This window comes from Schistocerca americana, chromosome 4 (genome assembly GCF_021461395.2).
Source record: "Schistocerca americana isolate TAMUIC-IGC-003095 chromosome 4, iqSchAmer2.1, whole genome shotgun sequence".
Classification (NCBI taxonomy): domain Eukaryota; kingdom Metazoa; phylum Arthropoda; class Insecta; order Orthoptera; family Acrididae; genus Schistocerca; species Schistocerca americana.
Genome location: NC_060122.1, coordinates 340,003,272 through 340,027,277, shown reverse-complemented (window position 1 = coordinate 340,027,277; position 24,006 = coordinate 340,003,272). Strand labels below are relative to the sequence as shown.

At 38.3% G+C, this 24,006-nt stretch overlaps 1 protein-coding gene across 1 annotated transcript; it reads left to right on the top strand.

Moving 5' to 3' along the window:
- The first annotated feature begins 1,447 nt into the window (after nt 1–1,447).
- Nucleotides 1,448–22,363, top strand: LOC124612749 (uncharacterized protein C11D3.03c). The gene is made up of 7 exons (XM_047141140.1): nt 1,448–1,682; nt 10,834–11,086; nt 16,489–16,543; nt 16,705–16,854; nt 19,947–20,104; nt 21,538–21,643; nt 21,732–22,363. Exons 2-7 carry the CDS (start codon nt 10,835–10,837, stop codon nt 21,824–21,826), a joined length of 816 nt encoding a protein of 271 aa, XP_046997096.1. The 5' UTR covers nt 1,448–1,682; nt 10,834; the 3' UTR covers nt 21,827–22,363.
- Nucleotides 22,364–24,006: the final 1,643 nt, after the last annotated feature.

Below are 24,006 nucleotides of genomic sequence, written 5' to 3'. Positions count from 1 at the left end.
TAGTAATCATTTAAATGTAAATGCTGAAATGACTTACTATGTAATGAATCGGAATATCTGTTGTCGAAATTATTCTTTCAAGTCCTCTTATAGGCCTTCAAAAAAATTAACCAGTCTGTAGTCAAGTTAGGGAGCACTATAAATATTCTAGGGCGTGCACATGCATTAATTATTCGCTCTTCTATCTTCTGTTTCAAATTGTTCTTGTTAATCCGGAATATACTCTTTCTGCAGATTCTGCAAAGCTTTGCATCTGTGTTGCTTAGACCAATGGAAAAACGCAGCTGCGACGAGGAAAACGCCGTTATTTCGCGCGAACTGAGTGATAAACTTCAGTGACTCTTAACGCTGTAGTACTTCTCATTGTGTTGGTCCACGTTATGCTGAAGTTCGATTCATACCGCAGACGTCAATGGAACGGAACGACAGGCGCTGTCACCGTCGATAAGTGGTGATTTCACACTAGACATGCAATGTCCCTTCCATCAGCCCTGAACAACACGGTGAAAATGTGGTTATGAGACTGGTAACTAGCAACGATAAAGTGTATTTAAACGCCAAAGAAAACTTCGTTGTGGACGTCCTTGATGAAGTTTGTAGCTATGACTAACTGCAGAAATGTGAAGCAGAAAGAGTCATCCAGACATTTCAGACTGTCGACGTTTATTTGCTAGCGAAGATACATACATACAAAGAAATCAAACAATATTTGTAAGACAATGTATTGAGCCTGTTTAACTTAACCACTGTTATTTTTTGCTTTCGAAGTACAAAATAACGTCAAAAATAACCGTATATTTTCCTTCAAGAGAGCTGTTAAAAAGAACTTAATTAATGAAAACTCTCGCATCAATTTAAGTTATTTATATGAAGTGTAGCCTTTTACTCAGTCCAGGTACTGTAAAACCTACGTACTTCATTTTTCGCATTTACATATCTCGCCTCTCTCGCAGAAGAACACTCTATACAAAAATATCAAACTAGTTATGGAACAGTCGCAGAGTATAAAAAAAATAAAGACAAATAATAAAGTCTAAGAAAACGCAAAAACATGAAATCCATTACGGAATAGAATTTTGCTGTGAACAAGTCTGTCCTCATCAATCCACCTCCTCGTGTACGTCCACGATGACGCCCCTGCACCAAGCTGACACGTAGCAGACGGGAAGACCAACTCCACAATCATAAATCACATTAAAAAAAACCGCAGGCACAGCCCATGGGTTAATAACTGCGTAACAATACGTTCTGAGAATAATGTCTTCCCCAACTAGAGGAAATAGGCTTGCCGCGTGCGTGAAGACGCCTTTGTTTACTCAGTGATGTGCAGCATCCAGAGAGAGAGAGAGAGAGAGAGAGAGAGAGGGAGAGTTGTAAGCTAACTCGCAGCGTCATTGCTGAGCATGTGTTGCGTGCTATCGCGTACAGAGTCACTGAAGCATTTTGCAGCACCTTGTGGTAGGGCGGGCGCCTGCTGTGTGACTGAAGCTGCTGATTCACGGGTGGGGGGACGCACGTGTTCAGCCTCGCTGACCTTGCCACGACTGAAACAGCAGCGTAACTGTGGATATCGTCGATTACTGCTGAGTGAGCGGCCGCTACTTATATCAGCCTACTTCCTAGCGTCACATCAGTCGGGCGACAACGCGTGCCGGAGAGGAGCTGAGAAGCTTGTATTTCAGGTAGGCCACAACAGGCTTAACTTTCGCGTCGACTGCTTGACAAGTGTGTTCAAGCGTTGGTGCTTCTGTTGTCATTTAAAAACCTGTGAACCATTGTTGGTAATTTTTGACACGCAAGTGGTTTAAAGCTTTTTTTGTACATGCGTAGGATGTTTCCTGTGAACTAGAAGCCGTAGATATTTCCTTTCTTTGTTGACCTGACTGATAGACGCAAAATGCAAACTATAAAACACTAGTTTTCCCCCTTTTTGTTTTGCACTACAGAATTTTTCATACTTAGTTGACAGTGTGGAACCTTCATTCTTTCTCTTTATATCTCACAATCATTATTTCTTTGTGGACAACAAGCAATCAGTTAAAAAACACAGAATAAGAGTACCGAACCGTAAGTCTATGAAATATTGCAGAGACTATAAAAGCTCAGTGAAGATACCATATAATACTGTTTGAACTACGTCAGGAATCTTTGCTCCCTGGATTTTTTCAAGCGATTTTGTACTTGTTTCCTCAGTTTGTTTACACTTTGAAATCTATTTTTCACAGCTGCCATAAATCTTCTGGTTATATGTCACATACCATATTCTGGTATTACATGTAGATTAAACTGGCAGGTTCCTGTGAAAGCTTCGGTACATTTGCTTAAATGCATAAAGGTATTTATTTATATTTTTTTTCATTGAAGGTTCATCTCACAATGATATAGGCACTGTTATACTAATATACAATGAAAACAAATAGCTCAAAATATACATAGACACAGAATATATATGTACCATAGAATGGAATGAATAGAAACAGTTTTCAAAAAAAATGATGATTTGAAATATAAGCACTAAAAACTAAATTACAAATGGCTCAAATGGCTCTGAGCACTATGGGACTTAACATCTATGGTCATCAGTCCCCTAGAACTTAGAACTACTTAAACCTAACTAACCTAAGGACAGCACACAACACCCAGTCATCACGAGGCAGAGAAAATCCCTGACCCCGCCGGGAATTGAACCCGGGCGTGGGAAGTGAGAACGCTACCGCATGACCACGAGCTGCGGACTAAATTACAGTAGGCCTCTATGGGATTCTACATATTGGTCTAACTTTAAACGTGTAATTGAATCTGGGACCTACCTCACACTTTTATAACATAAAAATATAAAAACTTGGTATTTCTGTTCACACCAGAGAGAGGAGGAATAGAAACAGGGGTGTTAATCATTTTTTCTATTTATTGGTCTTTGGCGTGAATAAAGACAAGTCAGAATTGTTTCTTTGGATCTAGGAGAGTAAGAAACAAAATTCATCTGGTTGAGAAAAAGTTTTATTTAATACAAAAACTAAAAATGTTGCATGAACTGTATTTTACATTGATTCCCTACAACCTAGGCAAACAAAACTTCGAATGGTATTCCCATTTGTCTTCTGATATTGTAGCATAGAACATTTATGGACATTTTGTTTCTGATTGCCCCGTTGTTTCTATACACCCCATTTTATGGTATGCGTTCATAGGATAGGACAGGACAGGTAGTCGGGACAGGTGGTTGCTGTGGCCTTGATGGAAGAACTGTCTTGGCATTTTCCTGAAGTGATTTAAGAATAACTAAATCAGAACACCTGAGTCAGTGTCTTAACAGCTGCACTACCTCTTTTGGTTGCTCACCATTCTGTAATATTCTTTGGTTTACACACAATTTACTTTTAATATGAAGTGTAGTTTTACTCTTCATCACTGGACACACTGACACCTGCTGGTGATTCCTGGACTATGGACATGCTGCTGTGCCCCTCATACTAACTCCAGTCTGTTTGGGAAACTGGTTGCAGGTCCATAAACTTTCAACTACATTCTGTGCACATCATCACGTTCGCCCTTCGTATACTTAAAAAACTTAGTCAGCATCCCCTATGATGTGTTAGATGCTGAACTCAGGAGATCGACAAGACATTATATGGTGCATTTTAGATCTTGAAGCATGATTTTTTGTAAAAGCTTTAAACCATGATCATGAACTGTAGTGCAATATGATGCTTCCTTCTGATCTGACCTGAGTTCTCTAAGTAAACATTAATAGTGTCGTCTGTATTTCTTATGAAGAATGTTTTGCTGCCTTTTTAAACAGATGTATTGTAGCGATATTTCTCCTTACCTTGGGCAATTTATTATACAATTTTATTTCTGATCGAAAGTACTGTTTTGAGTATTTTGTTTGGTTTTCCTTGGTGAATGTAAGTCCAGACTGGGTCTTCTTCTGTGATTATGTGTAGAACTGCTAATGAAATGCTTAGTAATGTTTTCCTTAACATGCACCACAGACTGGTGACTGTACTCACTTTATGCAGTGCAGTAAGGATGCCCACTTATTTCAATAGTTCTTTACGGTGAGCCTGACCACTACTTTTGATTATCATTCTTAGATTAAAATTGTGTGCACATTTTATATCTTTGAACACCAGAAAAGAATCCCATAGCTAAGAACTGAGTGTATGTAGGAATAACAAGTCTCTATAAGACATTGTTACAATCCGATGATAAAACCTATGAAAGTAATATGCTAATGACATTCTTATTGTCAGTATCTTTATGTGTTTATTGCATGTTAGTGACAGTCCATATTCATCCCTAAAAACTTTGTTTGTTACATAATCTGTGGTTTATCATGAATGCGTAATGTGACAGAGATATTTTCCTTTTTTATGTTTTAGTGTATGCTGTTCATTTTCTTGATTTATACTGCTCAGTTGTAGATGCCCCTGATAGTTTCATTTGCTTTTTCTAGTAGGAGGTCTGGTGTTTTATCAGTGATTATAATATTGCTGCCACCATCAAAGAGAATTTTTTCCCAAGTCTACTGTCTAGAATGTCATTGATATATGGCATATTAATAACAGAAATAGACCCAATACACTACTCTGAGAAACACCTACGTTCATATGTTTCTTATTTAACAACTGTTTTACTAAAAATTTATCAACATCATGCATTTAACTATCTCTACCTTTTGTACCCTGTTTTTCAGACAAGAGTTTAACCACTTGTTTGCAATTCCTCTTACATCTAGTGCTACACATTATGGTGTCGTCAATAATGAGTCAGCTTGGTGTCTTCTTCCAGTGTTGTACTCACATAAAACATAACTCGTTCCATTTGCATTGAGGTTGTTTATTTATGTTCTTCTATTAGACATTAAGCGTATCATGTTTACTCAGTGAGGGTAACCTTATCATTCCTAATGCCATTATAATTCCAAATGCCATATACTATCTGTTCACAAAGCAAACAGACCCAGAATATTTTAACAATAATGGTAAATCTGTTAATATTTTTTATGATGGGACATAACTAAGTGCATGCAATTTTAGCTATCCAGTTCTTGAGGGAATGCAGATAGCAGAGTAAGGAAGATGTGCCTTTCACTTACAGAGTGAGAGGAGTGGTCCAGAAAAGTACACAACATTTCCATAGTAGAGTGTAATGTTACCAATGAGAAGAACACCAAAAAGACATCATGAATGCGGACATATTTCTTATAGTCAAAGTTCAAACTGGGTTGTAAAGTAATAGATGCAAGTCCTACTCTGGTGTCAAAAATTAAGCAACAAATAGAAATTTTGTAAGGTTGCATTTATTTTGCTACAAAATAATATAAACAGGTGACAGTAAAGTAGAAACAGTGTAAAGAATACAGAATGTAAGCAACTGAAACATGCATAACAGTGGAAAAAATTTCACTCCATTTTTCCTATGTAACAGATTTGCATGCACATTCTGGCAGCTGGTTAATGTGCTCAGCATGGGATATGACTACCTCTGGCAGCAAGACAGGCCTGAAAACAATGGTTCATGCTGTGAATGATGTCATCAATCTCATGTTGAGGCAATAACGCGCGTTCCTCCCGCAGAGCTACTCGCAAGTCATGGAGAGTGGTTGGTGGATGCTGATGTGATGCAGTCCGTCTCCCTAGGCATCCCAGGCATGGTATGTAGGATTCAAATTGTGAGAGTGAGGAGGCCACGCCATGCGTGCAATATCTTCTGTTTACAAGAAAATATCAACCACCCATGCTCTGCGGGGTTGAGCATTATCATCCATCAGTATTAAACCTGGGCCACAGTAGCTCATGATGTCTCAAGATGTCATTACGATACCTGACAGCAGTTAAACCTTGCCTATTCACTTGTACAATTTTGTGAAGAGGCGTTCGAGTGGTCAACATAATCCCTGGCCACACCATTAGGGATACCCCTCAATATCGGTCCATTTCGACAATGTTTGGGTTCGGAGATCATGTACCATGTTTCCTCCAGATGCAGATCCATTGAGAAACACTCACCAGACTAAATCGGTACTCATTCATGAAAAGGACATTGGCCAACTCTTCGACCATCCAGGTGCCATGTTGGCGACTCCACTTTATCCGTTCCCTTCTATGAAGACACAACACAAGTATGCATACACCAGATCTCTGACAATAAAGGCGACTCTGCCAAAGCCTTCTGTACACTATTTGCCTTGATACAACATGTCCAATAGATGTTGAGACGTCCGATGCCAGTTGCCATACAGTAATAAGGCGGTAATGTCATGCCCTTACAGCCAAATAACGATCTTCTCTTCCTGATGTAACATGTGTTTGGCCCTGCCCTGGTCTTTGGGATACTGTTTTGGTCTCTATAAACTGTCACCACATCTGAGAAACAATGGAACAATTCATATTAAGAGTTCAGGCCATCAGTTTGCAACTGTCTAGCTTCCATTCTTCCTATGGCCCCCCACTGCAAAGAGTCTGGTAGGCATCTTGTCTGCACCATACTGCACTGTCTGTGAATTTATACACAGCAATTGTGGATGTGGGACTAACAGACAAACACTGCCCCATTGGTAGGTGCGCTGACGTCATCATCGGCATGGTTGTCTGTTGACTGGAATGCCATCTTTCATGCAGAACACAATCATACAGGCACTTTTTGACAGTTTGTATGATTGTTTCATGAATTAGGCACAGAACGGACAAATAGCAGTTAGTTGCTTTAATTTTGAGGACAAGTGTGGATTATAGTATATATGGGTTCATAAAAAATATCAAATTCAGCAACAGTCTGAGTGTAGAAACAGAAATTTGAGCAATAATGTTGAGGCTGCTCATCTGCAGAGATGTCATTGGTTCTAAGGTTTGCAGCTGCAGATATCTTTGTTTGCCTGTAGTTATCCAAGGGGGCTAGAGAATCTAAGCATAAAATATTGGGCACACTTTACATAAAATCTGTTGTTTTATATACTGTATTTGACTTTTTAAAGTTATGGAGTGCTTCCTCACTCTTGTGGAATGTTGGATAAAGCTCATTTCCACACCAACAGTTACTTCCCACACCTACAAGTTTAACAGGCTGTTAAGTACTACATCTTCATCTGTACCCTGAAATTCACTGTAAAGTGCATGGAAGAGGGCACTATGCCACCATATATTAAATTTCTTCCTGTTCCATTCACATATGGTGTGTGGGAAGAGTGACTGTTTAAATGTCTCTGTGATTAAAGTAATTCCTATATGATTGATATTCAGGTGGTTCACACACTTTGCAGTGACCCCCTCATCGTGGTTCTACCAGGTGACGAGCAATGCATCCATCATTCTGAATAAAGGTGACTACGACACTTAAAATTCAGCTGATTCTCAAGGAGGATACTACTGGAAACTGCCACTGAGGAAGACATCAGAACTCCTAAAACAGTGATCATTGGAAGAAGCCGTTATTAAGATTCTCCTCTCTCAGAAACTGAGACCACCTACGCTTTATAGGCTGCCAATGATCTACAAAATAGGTTCTCCTCTTTGCCCCATTGTGAATGCTGTGGTTCACCGAATAACAGAATGCCGAAACATCCTGCCAGCCTTGTTACACCACTTGTGGGTGTCTGTGTGCAACACATCAAGAACCAAACTAAACATCTGCATCTTGAGGAAGGTGATATAACGGACAGTTTTGATGTGGTCTACCTGTTTACACATGTTCCTGACAAAGACTGCATAGATCTTCTCTCCCAGTTACTCAATAGTATGATTGTGGGAGTGCTTAGGCATAAGTTAACATCATCGTATTGGAACCAGTTGGATGGCATAGCGACTGGAAGTCCATTAGCTCTAACCATAGCCAACCTTTTTATGAGAAATTTGAAGATGTTGCTTTGGACATGGCTCCAGATAGGCCAAGTTGCTTTTATTGTTATGTCAATAACACTTTTGTCATCTGGCCCCACGGAGATGAAAAACTATGAGAATTTTTAGAACACCTGGATGGCATTCACAACCACATTAGGTTTATGATGGAAGTGGAGATAGATAGTGCATTGCCCTTCCTTGATGTCATTGTTCACCGGAAAACCATTGGACACCTCAGCCACAGTGAATACTGGAAACCTACATGTGTGGCTCAGTATATGCACGCTCTTAGCCACCACCGTCCAGCACAAAAATAATGGCGTTCCGAACACTCTCATTCACCAAGTTAAAGTGGTCTCAGATGCTGAAAATCTGCCACTAGATCTAAGAAACTTCCAAAAAGTCTTCCAAGAAAACAGCTACAGTGATCACTAAATATCACAGGCTATTTCTGAAGAAGAGAACAAGAAACTTGCATTTCTGACTTTCTGTGGCACACTATCAGGAAAAATTGAAGAGATATGACATCTAATCAGTGTTCAGACCTCCATCAAAAATATGACATCTCATAAGGCCTGTGAAGGACAACCTAGGCTTGGAACACCTGGAGTGTGCAAAATACTTGTCAGTGTGGTTGCTGTGTTGGCCAAACAGTATGCACTATGGAACGATTCCAGATGGAACACGAGAGGTGCTTACGTTTATGCTATCCTGAAAAATCAGCCATGGCAGAATGTGCTTTAGAAAATTGACACCGAGTTTCGTTCGAAGAAACGTCTGTCATTACAACGACAAAGGGATTTTGGGATGGCACCATAAAAGAAGCAGCAGAAATGAAAATATCTGAAAACACCATCAATAATGATGGTGGTTTGCAGCTCAACACAGACTGGTACCCAGCCATCACGAGGTTGAAGCAGACGCGGCAGATATAGGACGAAAAAACTGCCACAGTTGACAAGGAAGATAGCACCAGTCATGTCACAGCCAGCAGTGTGACTATGTAACGGCGAAGCCGCAGTGACACAGCGGACATTTATACGTGACAATGGCTGAGGAGAGCTTAGTTGAATGCTCAAGGGATTTTAACCACCTGATGTGGCTGGAAGCCCAAGAAGACTTTATTAAACTTGTGACCATTTGTGCTGTCCTTCTTTGTGTATCTTCAATATCCTGTGTTAGTCCTATTTGAAATGGGCCCTACATATTGGAGCGATACCCTAAGATTGATCACATGAGTGTTTTGTAACCAACCTCCTTTGTGACTGACTGTGTTCTTCCCATGTTCTGGCAGTGAACCAACAGTTACTTACTATACCAGCATTTAAGCCTATGTGATCATTCCATTTTATATCCCCCAAAAATTATTACATCCAGGGATTACGGTGAGTTTTATTTCAGTTGTGGCTATTATGACTCACTGATTAGATACCATAACATTTTTGTTTTATGAGATGTATAATGTTACATTTCTGAATATTTCAGGCAAGTTGGCAGTCTTTGCGCTTCTTCTAAATTGTATCAAGATCTGACTGGATATTTGTGCAGTTGCCTTCAGCTAGCGCTTCATTACAGATTACTGTGCCATCTGCAGGAAGTCTAAGGTCACTGTTAATATCGTCTGCCATCTCATTAGTATTCATGTGAGACAGTAAGGTTCCAAAAACTCTTCCCTGGGGCACTCTGAAGTTACTTCTCCATCCAAAGAAATACTCCCTACATAGAAATTGTGAATCCTGTTCCATATTTCATTTGATGTCCCATATAGGATTGTACTTTTGTTAAGAAGTGTTTATATGGTACTGAGTCAAATGCTTTGTGGAAATCAAGAAATACTGCTTCACCCAGATTGTCTTGATCCATAGCTGGCCTAATTTGCACATTTTCACTCAATAATGCCATATGGAATAATGTTCTGGGGTAACTCATCTTTAAGAAATTCTTCATTGCTCTGTTGAGCTGTAAGAATATGTGGTACTTATCCACAACTATCTTGTAGGCATCTGTTTAAGAAGTTGGGCATTCTGACTGCTACTTCACAGTATATTTATTGCCTCATGAAGTTTGTACTAAACAATCCACTACTGTTTAAAAGGAACAATGATATACATAATTACAATACCAGAAAGAAAAATGACATTCATTACTCCACATTAACGTTATCTTTAGCACAAAAAGGTGTGCACAATGCTGCAGCAAAAATTTTTTATCACTTGCCCAGTGATATAAAATGTCTGACAGACAGCAAAGTAAAATTTGAAAACAAGTTGAGACAGTTTCTCCTTGACATCTCCTTCTATCCTGTAGAATAATTTCTTTTATTGTAATGTGTAAAAGATTGTTAGTAGGCCAACTAACTCACATCTGTGTATCTTTATTTTATGTAAAAATTAATTTGTGATGTGAATGTAAAATGCAAAATGCAAAATAATCCATGGAACATGAAACTAACTAACGAACTTTCAGGATGTCATATGCAAAAACATGAGTTGGATTTCACTTGACCAGTTATTTTGGAATCCTTGCTAGATGGCACAGAGGAGATGTTATTGTGTTGGAAATGCAACATTATGTTTGTGCTCAGAATATGTTCTATCATTCTTCAACATATAAATGCAACGATATTGGACTATAAGATTGTGACTTCTGCTTTCCCTCTCGTAGATGGAAATGACGTATGTTTTATTCCAGACAGTGGTTATAGTTTTTCTTGATGGATTAATGACATTTTATTGTTAAGAGAGGGACTAATTCAGCTGTAGTTTCTTGCCTTTCATTCTTTCTGGCCAACCTGATTTGTTTCTTGTTGGTTCCCAAGTTCCTTCAGGTAGCCGTATCTGGCTACCAATCTGATTATTGTCAAACTAGACTTGTAAATATGTAAATGACTATATATATGAATTATGTTTTTTTCTTAGACTGTAATGTCATAGCATGCAACAGCCCTCTATTCCTACATATTGAATGATTGCAGTATATTCTTTGTGTATAGGATGACAGATGGCTGTGTAGTGGGATGGTGTGGTCGTGGTGAGGGCCCAAGGAAGTTTACACGCAGGCCTGTGCAAGTGTGCTATGATTCGCCTGCTGCTGCTGCTGTTAATCGTTCATACTATGATGACCGTCGTTATGAGGCACTCACAGGTGACAGGGTTCTTGAGCTCATTGTGCCAAAGAAGTCTGCTCGCACGTGGAAAGTGATGCAAGGGGAACTGTGTCGGATAACTGTCTGTGAAGGTTCACAGGTAAGATTCTTCCTTAAAACACCATGTATTAAATCTGAAACCAATTGAACCTGTGCAGTACTCACTGGACAAAAGTCAGAAACAGTGTTCAAATTCCCATCTGACCATCCAGATTCAGGTTTACTATGGTTTTATTAAATTGATTAAGCTGAATGCCTGAATGATTCCTTTGAAAACAGTATGATGAAATTATGTTTTAATCGTTGTCCAATTCAAGATTAGGTGAGCACTGATCTGACTGGCTGTGTGCCGTGCAGCTGCATGAATACTGGCTATGTGTAACGGTATTGGCCGGCACACTCATGTGGCAAAATGGTGGCACACTTGCCATGTGAGCGCAACGTGGCCATGGTGCCCTATATCAGTTATCAAGGTCCATCTCCTCAAGCAGGCATTCAGCCTCTGTAGTGCCTAATACCAGACTTGGAAACATGAAGGAACTGACATATTTTAACTCATTAGTATAACTACGGCTTCTGCAGAAGAAAATGAAGTTTACTTCAGCAGTTGAAACGTTTATGATACTTGTATTTGTCGACAGAGAAAGGCACATCCCACATTTTCTCCCTCTCTTAATTGAGTACCATTGGTATGGAAATACAAGAGGTCTGACCATTTCTGGTATACTAGGCACATTGTACTCTGATACATGAGTGGCTTGTCTGTTAGTGATGTGCCAGTTAAATGTTCACACTTTTTTGAGAGAGGATCCAGTAATTATGCACATAGATAGAGCAAACTTAAACTGAGGATATTGTTGAGAGATGAGCCCATGTTCTATGGCTAATTATCAGTACATGTGCAGAGGTGCTATGAAGAGCATTCAAAAATGAAGTCAGTGGCCTCCAGTTTGGAATGGAAAGGACGATTTGAAAAGCACACCCTATTAAGTACAGATTTGTCCACCAGCAGCTGCTTTCTGACACGCAATGGCTTTTCATGGGCTTCTATTAAGGAGGCATTCTTAGTGGTAAAGCCGATAGCACCTTAGCACTGTTGAACATATGTAAACTGAAACTTTTCTCCAAATGTCATTTTGCCTGGTAATGGACGCAACACGAGCTTAGTCAAGTCTTCATCAGATAGGGCTTTCTGTAACATCAATAAATGTGTGGGATGAGAGCCCCACCAAATTTGGGAGACTGATTTGATATTACATAATGCTTTTTCACAGTCACGTATTACAAGGTTAGTGTGAGGGACCATTGAGAACTAGGAATCAAGAACAATGCCCAAGAATCAAGTCTGTGATGAGACTGTGTAGCAATCAAAATGTAGGATGATTCTGTCACAAATTCATCGATAGGAACACTTGAAAAATACAACGAGGGGTGACTAATCGGCCGAAGTTTTCAAGCTGTGTGCTCAGATGCAGTTTTTTCACATGGACCATAACAGAGGAAAGTGCAGCTTCACATTCCACAAAAGATATGGCGTGAATATACAAGCAAATATCAGCATCATAATGAAGTACTTTGATCAGTGTGGGAAAAGCTGTTTTAAGATCCATGGTGTACACAGCATGTAGCAAAGGATTGAGAACTGCCCTTTGTGGGAGGACATTTGAGACAATCTGGGGAACTATCATTTTACCCTGAACTTTATAAAAACCTTTCTTTCTGAAATCATACATTCTAGTCTGTAAACATTTCTTTCTAGGACACCTAGAACCCTCAGTTTGTGGAGCAAGTGATCTACTTTTACATTGTCATATGCTCTCTTGACATCAAGGGAAAAAAACTGTGATATTTTGTTCTTTGAAAAGACTGCCAAGATATCGTTAAGAAGTGAGTGATATTGTTGATTGTGCCGTTTCCCCTTTTAAATCCAAACAAGGAAGAAGCCAAGAGGTTGTTCGATACCAGACACCACTACAGTCATTGTGCAACTAAATGTTCCAGTGTTTATCCAATACAAGAACAAAGTGCAGTGGGTCAGTACAAAGTTGACTGACAATTGTGTGTGTTCTCCAGTCTTGGTTTGTTCAGTTCTATTAACATAAATGGAGAAACAAGGTAGTCATCACTGTGGACATGGCGTATTGAACCTGTGAGTGGTTGAGGACATACCAAAAGAGGAGAGATTCAATCAGGATCGCTTGTTCCTAAATTTATTGATTCTGTGCCATAATTCTGTAGTACTACTTTCCTTAGTTAATGCAGAGCAAAAGTTTGTCCAACTTAGCTTCTTTTCATGCTTAAGGACTTTCTTAACTGTTTGTTTATTCTCTTGTTGTTCAGAAAGTTCATCATAATGTGATAAGCACTTAATGCAAGACAGTGTCGTGCCACTGTCTGAGAACAGGCATACCCAAACAGGAGAAGGGTTCCTGACAGTTCCTGCCAACGATAAAGTCTTTCTTCTAATGAATGGAAGCATGTTCTGCATTGTTAGTGGTATCAAGGAGCATCAGGTAGGCTGTATGTGTGTAATAAGCAGCTGAACTGCTGGACTGGTTCTTCTAATATTAATGCATAAAGTGTCCAGAATGGCTGTCCATGTGGTGGAGGGACAAAGTATGCAAGTGCATTTTAGATTACTTGTGATTCTTACCTCAATTTGGAATTAATTGGACTCTATTGACTCCATTTTGATGCACCATTTGTCGGAAAAACTGAAGTCACCAGAACAATGTCTTATATCAACAGCTGATCTGCTTTTATGTGGTGCTGAGATCATTGTAGGAGATCTGTAATTTAGAATAATAGGCTTTTGTCATCTATGGCCTCCAACAAATCTATATTGCTCACATTCATGGCAATACATCTCTAAGCTTGATGGTGAACATTAAAATCCTGATAGACTGTATATGGAGATGGAGGCTATTTAAATAAGTCTCCCCAAGCACTGCTTTAGAGTCTATAATGGAGAAGCTTGTACACTGAAGCAACACAGAATTCAGTAGTAGGAGTCTTGACCTTAACCAGTATTGCCTGGGAGTCCAATGAAGGTAGGGACTTTCTGGAAAGAAATCGCAAAGCTTGTTAAAAGACCAATGCCATGTTTACCTTCCTGTTGTACTAGGTCGTAACCTCAGAAGTAGATGCTGACATTATGTTTTGCCACATTTCACTCAAAGAAACTGCAAAATAACTGTTCTGGGAGAGTCCCCTCTGAATAGCTTTCCAATTAGTTACAAGAGAACAGAGCATTCCGCTGGAGAACAATATTAGTCTTGTAGATGTTTACAGAAGTACTAGCTATGATTCATTATTTTCAGATTTTCTCTATTTTGAATGACCATTCAAGTGATTTGTGAATGACTCCAATAAACAACAATATTCATTATGTTTCTTAAAATATGCCAGTTACCTGAAAGGTCGATTGGTGCTCCTGCTTTCCTTTGTTAGACAATTAACCTTTAATGATATTGAGAAATTTCTCATTAATCGAACTAGGCTCTTGATTTGATGGATTTTTGTTACTTGAGATGTCAGTTCCTTCTGGTATACTAGATATGGCTTATAGGCATGATGTTACTGATGAATATGAATTGTCCTTTGTATTACTATCTATGCTGGGAGCTTGACAGTAAGCACAGAAGTGGGAGTTGTGTTCATTGGAACAAAGCAGTTGCCTTGGGTCTTGATAGCCACAAAGATATTGTTGCAAGTTAGGAAAATTGCATTGTCATGTGTATGTTCAATTTTAGTACACATTTGGCCATGGCACACTAATTATTTGGTGTTTGTCAATGGTGTGGCTCTTCTGACCCTCCCTTTGATTGGTGTCAACAAGATATGCTCATCTCGGAGGATTCTGTAGTGCAGTTCCTTCAGTTGGTGATGTCTATACCATGCGAGTGTAGGATTTGTCTGATGCACAAGACGGCTGGGGAGCAACACCCTTATAAACACGCTCTCACCTGAATGCAGCAAGACATTGTTGTTTGGGGAATTTTCTGTCGATTAACAAGATGATCACAGACTGAATAAATGCTGGCCAGAACACATAGAGCATTTGGACTGATCATGACAGTGTGAACTTGCTATGTCTGAATTACAGACTATTAAAGCACTGAATCCAAAAGGGAATGTATGGTTCCTCTTGACATCAGACTCCATATAAATACTGTAGTCACATCCTGGTAGTCTCTGCGATTTAAAGATTAGTGTACAAAATGGTTATTGAGAAATCTGTTCCGATCCATTAATATTAACTTTTTTAATATTCTGCCTAACATTTAAGATTTATTTTTCAAAGTAGAAGATAAATCATTATTTGAGCTCTGTTTCACCAGCTTATACAGTGTGGTATACATACTAAACTCTAATGTAGGTACAGAGCACCTACTTAACACTTGCTATAATTGGAATAAATGGAATGGGACTAATAGAAGCACTAAAGAGAAGAAGACAACTCTTAGAATTACTTTCTTTGCCTGAACCGCACATTAACAGCAACAAATATTGTGCCCAAGAACATATTCTAATGTAACTGAGTGTGGATTCAAAGGGATACTGTGTGTTATATTGAGACAGATTTGTGAGTGCCACATATTACTAAAAACTTGTTCTGGGAAATTCTTTGTCATGCCATTTGGCACCTGAAACATTGAACTGATAGGAAATTAGTTGTGAAATGAGCATGCAGAAGTGCTGAAATATGATGATGTATAGATGATATTCTGAAAACACATTCACCACTTACTGGAGATAAATAATACCTAGTCCAAAGAAATTGTCAGTACCCCATTCTGTAATAAACTGCCAGCAATACCAGTGCAATGCAGATGGTGATGGTATGTTATAACTCTGGAGATCATTACAGAACAAAAATCCTCATTTCATTGAAAGGTGTAATATGGTACACTAAATGGAGGCCAGGATTGCAGGACTCTCCTGCAGTCTGACAGTTTTTAGCATAGTGCCCATATGTTTTCTAAAAAATGTTTCTTGTTAGAGACAATACATCATCAGTCTGAGGTAGCCTGTGTCATAATCTGCTACAAAGAAATGAAAACTTCATTAAAAAAAAATAGAAGTAGATACTCATTGATATACCTTATAACTGTCTAAACAAATGCTGTAAGGGAAATATGCGCATAATAGTTTCATTCACCTATTTTCAGACTATTTATCAAACTTTACTAATGGAAGTCATTTAGAATTATACGAGAAATTTAAAAAATTACTAATAAAACATTTTTTAGTGATTATTGTTATGACATTTGTGGCGGAAGACTTACACAGGTAGCTAATTATAAGTATTAACAAACTATCTGATAAATACCTATATTGTTTCCTTCTTTAAAAAATTACAATTTTTTTTTTTTTTTGTGTTTTTAAGATGCTGAGATGTAATTTTAAAACTGTTTTGTAAAAATATTAATATAAGGTTTGGAATGACTTCATTAGTACATTTTCTATAGTTTTCATTTGATGTATACATGATTTTTTCAGGTTGGTGATTTAAACTTCTGGAATCTTCACAATACAAAGGAACGATTTTATTCTGGTAAGTAAATATGAAGGAACGGAAGGACTTTAAAATTTTTTTTTAATGTTTATTTTGACATACAAAAATCTTAAAGACAGTGTGTTACTCTTTTGGTTTGTTAACTGTACTTATTGGAAGTGATGCATCCAGAGAAAAACAAAACAAACTTTGTTTTGCAGGAAAAACACGTCAGCTACATTCTGCACATCTGACTGTTTATGACAGATTGTGGAGCAATTTACCGTACCTACGTCCAATGGCAACTGTTGTTGCTGACTCCATTAAGTATGGTATAGATGAGGATGGTGCAGGTGTACATGATGTTATAGGTAATATTGATGAATATAATATTGTATATATCAGTAAATTGTAAGAAAACTACTAAAAGTGACCATTTGCTATATTAACACACACACACACCCCCTCTCTCTGTGTGCAATGTATCATGCACGTGTAATGGTCCGTTTGTGTGTATTTTATGGTTGCCGTATGTTATAAACTTTGCCTACCTGAACTTGGAGGTAGTTGCAGAAGTACCGTGGCCCAGATATCTTGGCTCCAGACTCCTTTACCTCTGTTGTGATACCTGTGTCAGCTTGGAAAGTTGCTTAAGATGCCAGCTATTGCTGAATGATTTCAGACTCTTCTTCTTCAAAATAAATGTATTAATTATCTGTTGATGTGACTACATTGTTTTTTCACAGTTGGTTGCACTCAAAGTTGCACAACATTAGCCTGGTACAATGTCTCTTGTATGTCCTGGCTGTCAACCAGTGACTGACTTATCTTTGTTAGATGTCAACAAGCAAGTTTTCTACTCCCTCAGGGTTCAATGGGTAGGAGCATATCTCCTAGGTGGGATTTACATGGCACAGAAGAATCACATGTAGCAGCAAGTGCTGCAGTGATCATATCATTTCCCACTGCCCTGTCTCTTAGATGTGCTGTTTTCATACCAGCATGTGGTACATTTACAAACAAAACAAAAGTTTGATTCACAGAAGGTGGTAACTCACATATCCCGGTACATTACTGCATTTTACCACATTCAGTTGCTTGAATTGTGCACACAGCAACCTGATTAGCTAACTTCAGTGCTAAATAACTCTGAAATGGTGCAGTGTATCAGTTTTTTCTTAACAGTTATTTCTGAGTATAACCTCTCCTCCAGCACTCTTATAAGCTTTTCAGACTGTTTCTGACCACCCTGAATAGACAAGATATGTCCTTAAGATAGTCCATCTCCAAAGATAGATGATGTTGCTTCAGAATTGTACTTGAACTCTGTACCAAGGTGCAAAAACTCCCATCTGCTTAGATTCATGTTGACATGTGTTGAAACACAAATTGTCGAATGTCAGTTTCTTATAGATGCTGTTCTCCAATCAGCTATCATGTGTTCTCTTGACTAGCACAATTTGGAAATGAAGACATATATTATTCACCTGTCTAGTGAGATAAATATTTGTGTGAAGAGAAGCCAGTACTCTGTGTTTTGCCTAGTGGAATGATGCAAAACTTGCTGAAAAATAATGCTGAGCTGCTTTATTTTACTGCTTGATTTTATACAGTTATATTTTTGGCATCAAAAATCTCACTTTGACTACTCATTCAGTCTCTCTGATTAACAGAAGTCAAGTCTTTCAGAATGGGGAGACCAAGTGTAAAAATTTACTATGTGATGTAATATGGTTCCACCAAACATAACACACTTCCACATGAGACCCTGAGCACTTCAGTACAACTCTGTTTAGGAGCTCCATCCACTGTCATTCTAAAACAGTGCAGTTACTTGACAGAATGTTCTTGTTGCACTTGCTCCAGTAATTCTAGACCTATGAGATCAGCTAGTACACAGTCATCGTTGTCTGGAAAGTTCTTGAAAGTGGCTGAATCACAATCACTAAGTAAAAAAAATTAAATGTAGAACAAGTAAGTTGCAGGAGAAAGTGAAATCTGAGGGCCTTAATATAATGGTATTGTCCACATATCTCCAGAAGCAGAGGGGTTTCAGGTCTGTGCCCACTCCTTAAAATCTTCCATAAAAGAGTTAGTCACTGACGTGAACATAGTTCTCAGTTCAGCTAAATCAGCATTTTCTTAAGTTCTGGTCATTGAAAAAAAAAAGAAAAAGAAGTTGTAGCACAATGTCTGCCCAGCTACCATTACAGTGACAGTCATAATGATATTAGTCTTTCACTTTGACTGTTTGACACTGGCATTTATGGAATACATATTCATTGATTTGCAGTCCTAGATTCAAGTAATATTTGCTTTTAACAGTCTCGGTTACAGTGTACATCGAGAGTGGCAGGAAATTAGCTATGGGTGAAGAAGGCAGCACACAGCTGAACTGCTGCTAACATTATGGAATAGTTCTTAGTTCTGCCTTTTCAGTGCAGTGTTGAACCATCACACATTAACCATTTTGTTTGTAGTGAAAGTTTTTGTACTTCCCTGCCTTCTATGTAGAAACTATCCATTTCTGAGTTTATTAAATTTTTGATCAGTACAGTTTCAGACCCTTGACAGTTTTTGCTAAATGTAAAGGACTATATGTATGACTTGTTCGAATTAAATTTTGTTCATGTGTTAGTTGGTGTGAATTTAAAGTTTCATGGTTGGATACTCGTGTTTAGTGATCAATGGAATCAAAAGGAAAATTTCAGCTTGAAATCAAGATTTTAAAATGTGAAACATATATGTAGAAATGTCTCTTCAAATTTATAGAAGTTAGCACAAACACAATCATTCATGAATGCTTCGTCATCGTTGTTTCTCTCTTACATCTGTTTGAGCTTTCTGTGGGTTATGATCTTGTCTTGGTGTTCCCTGCCTCATGTAATGTTTATATTACTCTCTCTATGAATAAACCAATCATTAGTTCAATAAATAAATCACACACACACACACACACACACACACACACACACACACACATACATACATACACACACACATGGACACACACATGCAAATGCAACTTGCACACATGTGATCACAGTCCCTAGCTGCTCAGGCCAGCCCCCTTTTCATAATATTGTCATTATTCCATCCTGGATATCCCAGTGTTTGATTTCATTTGTGTTTTTAGTGGCATAAAAATGAACTGTGGGAAACAAAATTGGATCAGTTAAATTATGCAAATATTAAATAACTTATGTGCTGTTTACAAGAATTTTGTGAAGTCTAATTAAGTCTCAAAACTAAATCTAAAGTTATTTATACACATACATGTAGTATAAAAAAGTAAATATCCATGCATTTAGCTTTAGATATTTTACTTGTGAAACCTGCCCAGTGTTTTGAAATTGAGAAATAATTCTGTCTCAGATGGAAAAAAAAAATTATGAAGTACTTTTTTTCTGATTTTGTTGGTAAATTGTATGTGAGGGTATATTTTTGTCTTTTGTGACCACAGGAACTAGGTGTGATCAGTATACAACAAAGCTGATTACTGGAAAAGAAACAAATGACTCGTGTCATGCGTACTTAACAGAAGCTGTAAAGAAAGAGGGCCTGACGGAAGATGATGTACATGATGTATGGAATATATTTATGTGCACAGGATTCACTAAGGTAATATACGTATTTAGTTTGTGTATTACTAACAACTTCAAATTCAGGAATTTAAAAAAAATAGAATTTGAATTGATACTAGAATTACTAGTTTTTGTATTTAGTCGGTGATAAGAGAAAACTGGAAAAAACACCATAATGGGCACAAGAATTATTGTATTGACTTGAAGGCAATGCATGATGTCACACGGAACAAAAATTACAAGATGAAAAGTATGTGAAGGAATGTTGATGGGAAAGACATAATGTACAAGTCACCAATAAGTTTGGATCCTAGTGATGCTATACCTGATATTGCGTGCCATGTTAATTACAGAAAAGGAGTATATGCAACTAAAGAGCTATGTGTGGATGGATGGATTTGGTGTTTTAAGAGGCCAAACTGTGGTCATCAATCTCTCTATAATGGGTGTGTCAGAAACATGGGAGAAAACCATTTTATTTTAAACCATAAACGAAATGAAAGGGGGCAGGGCAAAAGAAACAGAGCATAGGACAAAGTGCATTTGACCATCAAAATGAGCTGACAGTCATAAAACTCAGAGATTTGAGGTACAAGTTGTTGGAATATCCACCATTTTCGCCAGATTTGACACCCTCTATGTCTTTGTACATCAAAGGCAATTCATGGGTGGAAAACATTTTGAGTCCAATGGCAGCCATAGACGGAAATATTGCAGATTTTCCATAAAAGCACTTCATTGATGGAATAAAATCACTTAAACATTGTTGGGGTATGTGCATTGACCAAAAAGAACCCTGCCTTGAAATGTAAATGTACTTTTTAACCTAGAAATAATCATTTGCTGTCAGATCAAAAATTCTTCACATTGCTCTCAGAAGGAAAATCCTTAGAACTTTTTCATGATTCATAACTCTTAATTTCACCCTGATTACAATTGTTTCGGTATGTGTTGAGTATAAGCCATTATTTGCCTCTATTGCAGTCTGTATTCCATTTTTTATATTCATAAGCTTATTGTGTACCTCAGATAAACTCTTTAAATATGAAGCTCCTATATATTATACTTAGAGTCTATGAAGAAATAAAATTCATCCAATAAGTCAGAATTTGTATCATCTGTGGCAGCTGCTTACTAAATGAAAACAACCACCAATTGAAAGGTTGGTGATCAATTAGAAACAATTTAAGAGGTGTAGTCCTATTGGATGTTTTATTGTTTTATGCACTTGGCATTCTGTGACATGTGGACTAGCTTATGCAATCAGGTACGGGGGGGGGGGGGGGGGGGGGGTGTCAGTGGGGAATCAAAATGTCAGTGGGGAATTATGTTTCATGTACATTAAGTTCCATCATAGGTAATAGCCATGCTTTTAACTTATTGCTCTTTAGAATTATTTACAAATGCTAGATGCAGTGGGAGTGCTGAACTAAAGCAAATTATAATATTAAGTATCTGATCTTTTGTTAGGATACACATCAGTACTTTGCCAAAGCCAGCCCAGCGAAGAAAGGTGACTACATTGAATTTATAGCAGATATGGATCTTCTTGTAGCATTAAGTGCATGTCCACATGGTGAGTAACAAAGTGGAATGAAGTAAATTAGAATGTGTACAAAACATATCACATTATGTACTCAGCTTCATAATAATTTTGCTTCTAGGAGATGTATCGATCCCAGTTGGCAGAGAAATACCTGACAGCATTTGCCATCCTCTGAAAGTTGAAGTTTTTAAAGCAAAGAAACCAGCAGCATGACTCTGTATTTAAGGGTTGGTTATGTGCCATCTCAGCCAGTTCTCACTTTCTGATACTTTGGCATAATTACCAGTCAACCATATGTGCAGGTGTTAATAAGCAGAGACACACTCAGTCATCTTACCACAAGAGCTGTCTCTACTATTCCTCACCTATGTTCTGTAGAGAAGAAAAGGAATATATTGCTGATATATGCTGTCTTAAGATAGTGCAGTTTTTTTAACTTTACAGTTTTTGTATGTGCAAAATAATCTGAAAATAATGGAAGTATGTGCAATTTTTTTACTAGTGTGTACTAGAAGTGTGTACTGGTTTTAGATGTAACAACTGAGTTTCTTCTTATGAAGTTATTGTTCAAACACTAAGAAAGACAAAATTCTTCAAAGAATAAGAAAATGTTTAATGTATATAAAAAGATAATACGTATACAGAATGTGCAGTATCACTGTTATATATATTTCCAGTGGAGGTTACTTTTACAATTACTTTTATTTGATGTATCATCAGTTGTATAAAGACTAGATATGTTGCTGATATATTTTTAAAAAATAAAGTTTTTACATAAGTAGAAGCATATTTGTACACACCACATATTCTCACTGGGAATTGCATACTACTTATGTAGGTTTTCATAAAATCGTAATATTTTGATTTTGTAATTGTCTAGACCTTTCAAAATATCATTTACAAATATATATTTAATAAAATTTAAGAGAAATTAATAGAGGGAAACAATCCACATGGGAAAAATATACCTAAAAACAAAGATGATGTGACTTACCAAACGAAAGCGCTGGCACGTCGATAGACACACAAACAAACACAAACATACACACAAAATCCAAGCTTTCGCAACAAACTCTTGCCTCATCAGGAAAGAGGGAAGGAGAGGGAAAGACGAAAGGATGTGGGTTTTAAGGGAGAGGGTAAGGAGTCATTCCAATCCCGGGAGCGGAAAGACTTACCTTAGGGGGAAAAAAGGACAGGTATACACTCGCACACAAACTCATATCCATCCGCACATACACAGACACAAGCAGACATTTGTAAAGGCAAAGAGTTTGGGCAGAGATGTCAGTCGAGGTGGAAGTGCAGAGGCAAAGATGTTGTTGAATGACAGGTGAGGTATGAGTGGCGGCAACTTGAAATTAGCGGAGATTGAGGCCTGGTGGATAACGGGAAGAGAGGATACATTGAAGAGCAAGTTCCCATCTCCGGAGTTCGGATAGGTTGGTGTTAGTGGGAAGTATCCAGATAACCCGGACGGTGTAACACTGTGCCAAGATGTGCTGGCCGTGCACCAAGGCATGTTTAGCCACAGGGTGATCCTCATTACCAACAAACACTGTCTGCCTGTGTCCATTCATGCGAATGGACAGTTTGTTGCTGGTCATTCCCACGTAGAATGCGTCACAGTGTAGGCAGGTCAGTTGGTAAATCACGTGGGTGCTTTCACACGTGGCTCTGCCTTTGATCGTGTACACCTTCCGGGTTATAGGACTGGAGTAGGTGGTGTTGGGAGGGTGCATGGGACAGGTTTTACACCGGGGGTGGTTACAATGGTAGGAGCCAGAGGGTGGGGAAGGTGGTTTGGGGATTTCATAGGGATGAACTAAGAGGTTACGAAGGTTAGGTGGACGGCGGAAAGACACTCTTGGTGGAGTGAGGAGGATTTCATGAAGGATGGATCTCATTTCAGGCTATTTTTTGTTTTACTTTGTTCATCACTTATTGAAAAAAAAGTTACAAAAACACATGACAAAACTACATTTTTGTATCACACATCAGCGCTGGCACGTCGATAGACACACAAACAAAGACAAACATACACACAAAATCCAAGCTTTCGCAACAAACTCTTGCCTCGTCAATAAAGAGGGAAGGAGAGGGAAAGACGAAAGGATGTGGGTTTTAAGGGAGAGGGTAAGGATGCCTTCTTGGTTACCCAAGCCTGCCAACCCAAAGTTTGGTACAGATTTATTGATGACATCTTCATTATCTGGACTCACAGTTCAGAATAACTCCAGATTTTCCTCTCCAACCTCAACTCCTTTGGTTCCATCAGATTCACCTTGTCCTACTCCAAATCCCATGCCACTTTCCTTGATGTTGACCTCCACCTGTCCAATGGCCAGCTTCACACATCCGTCCACATCAAACCCACCAACAAGCAACAGTAC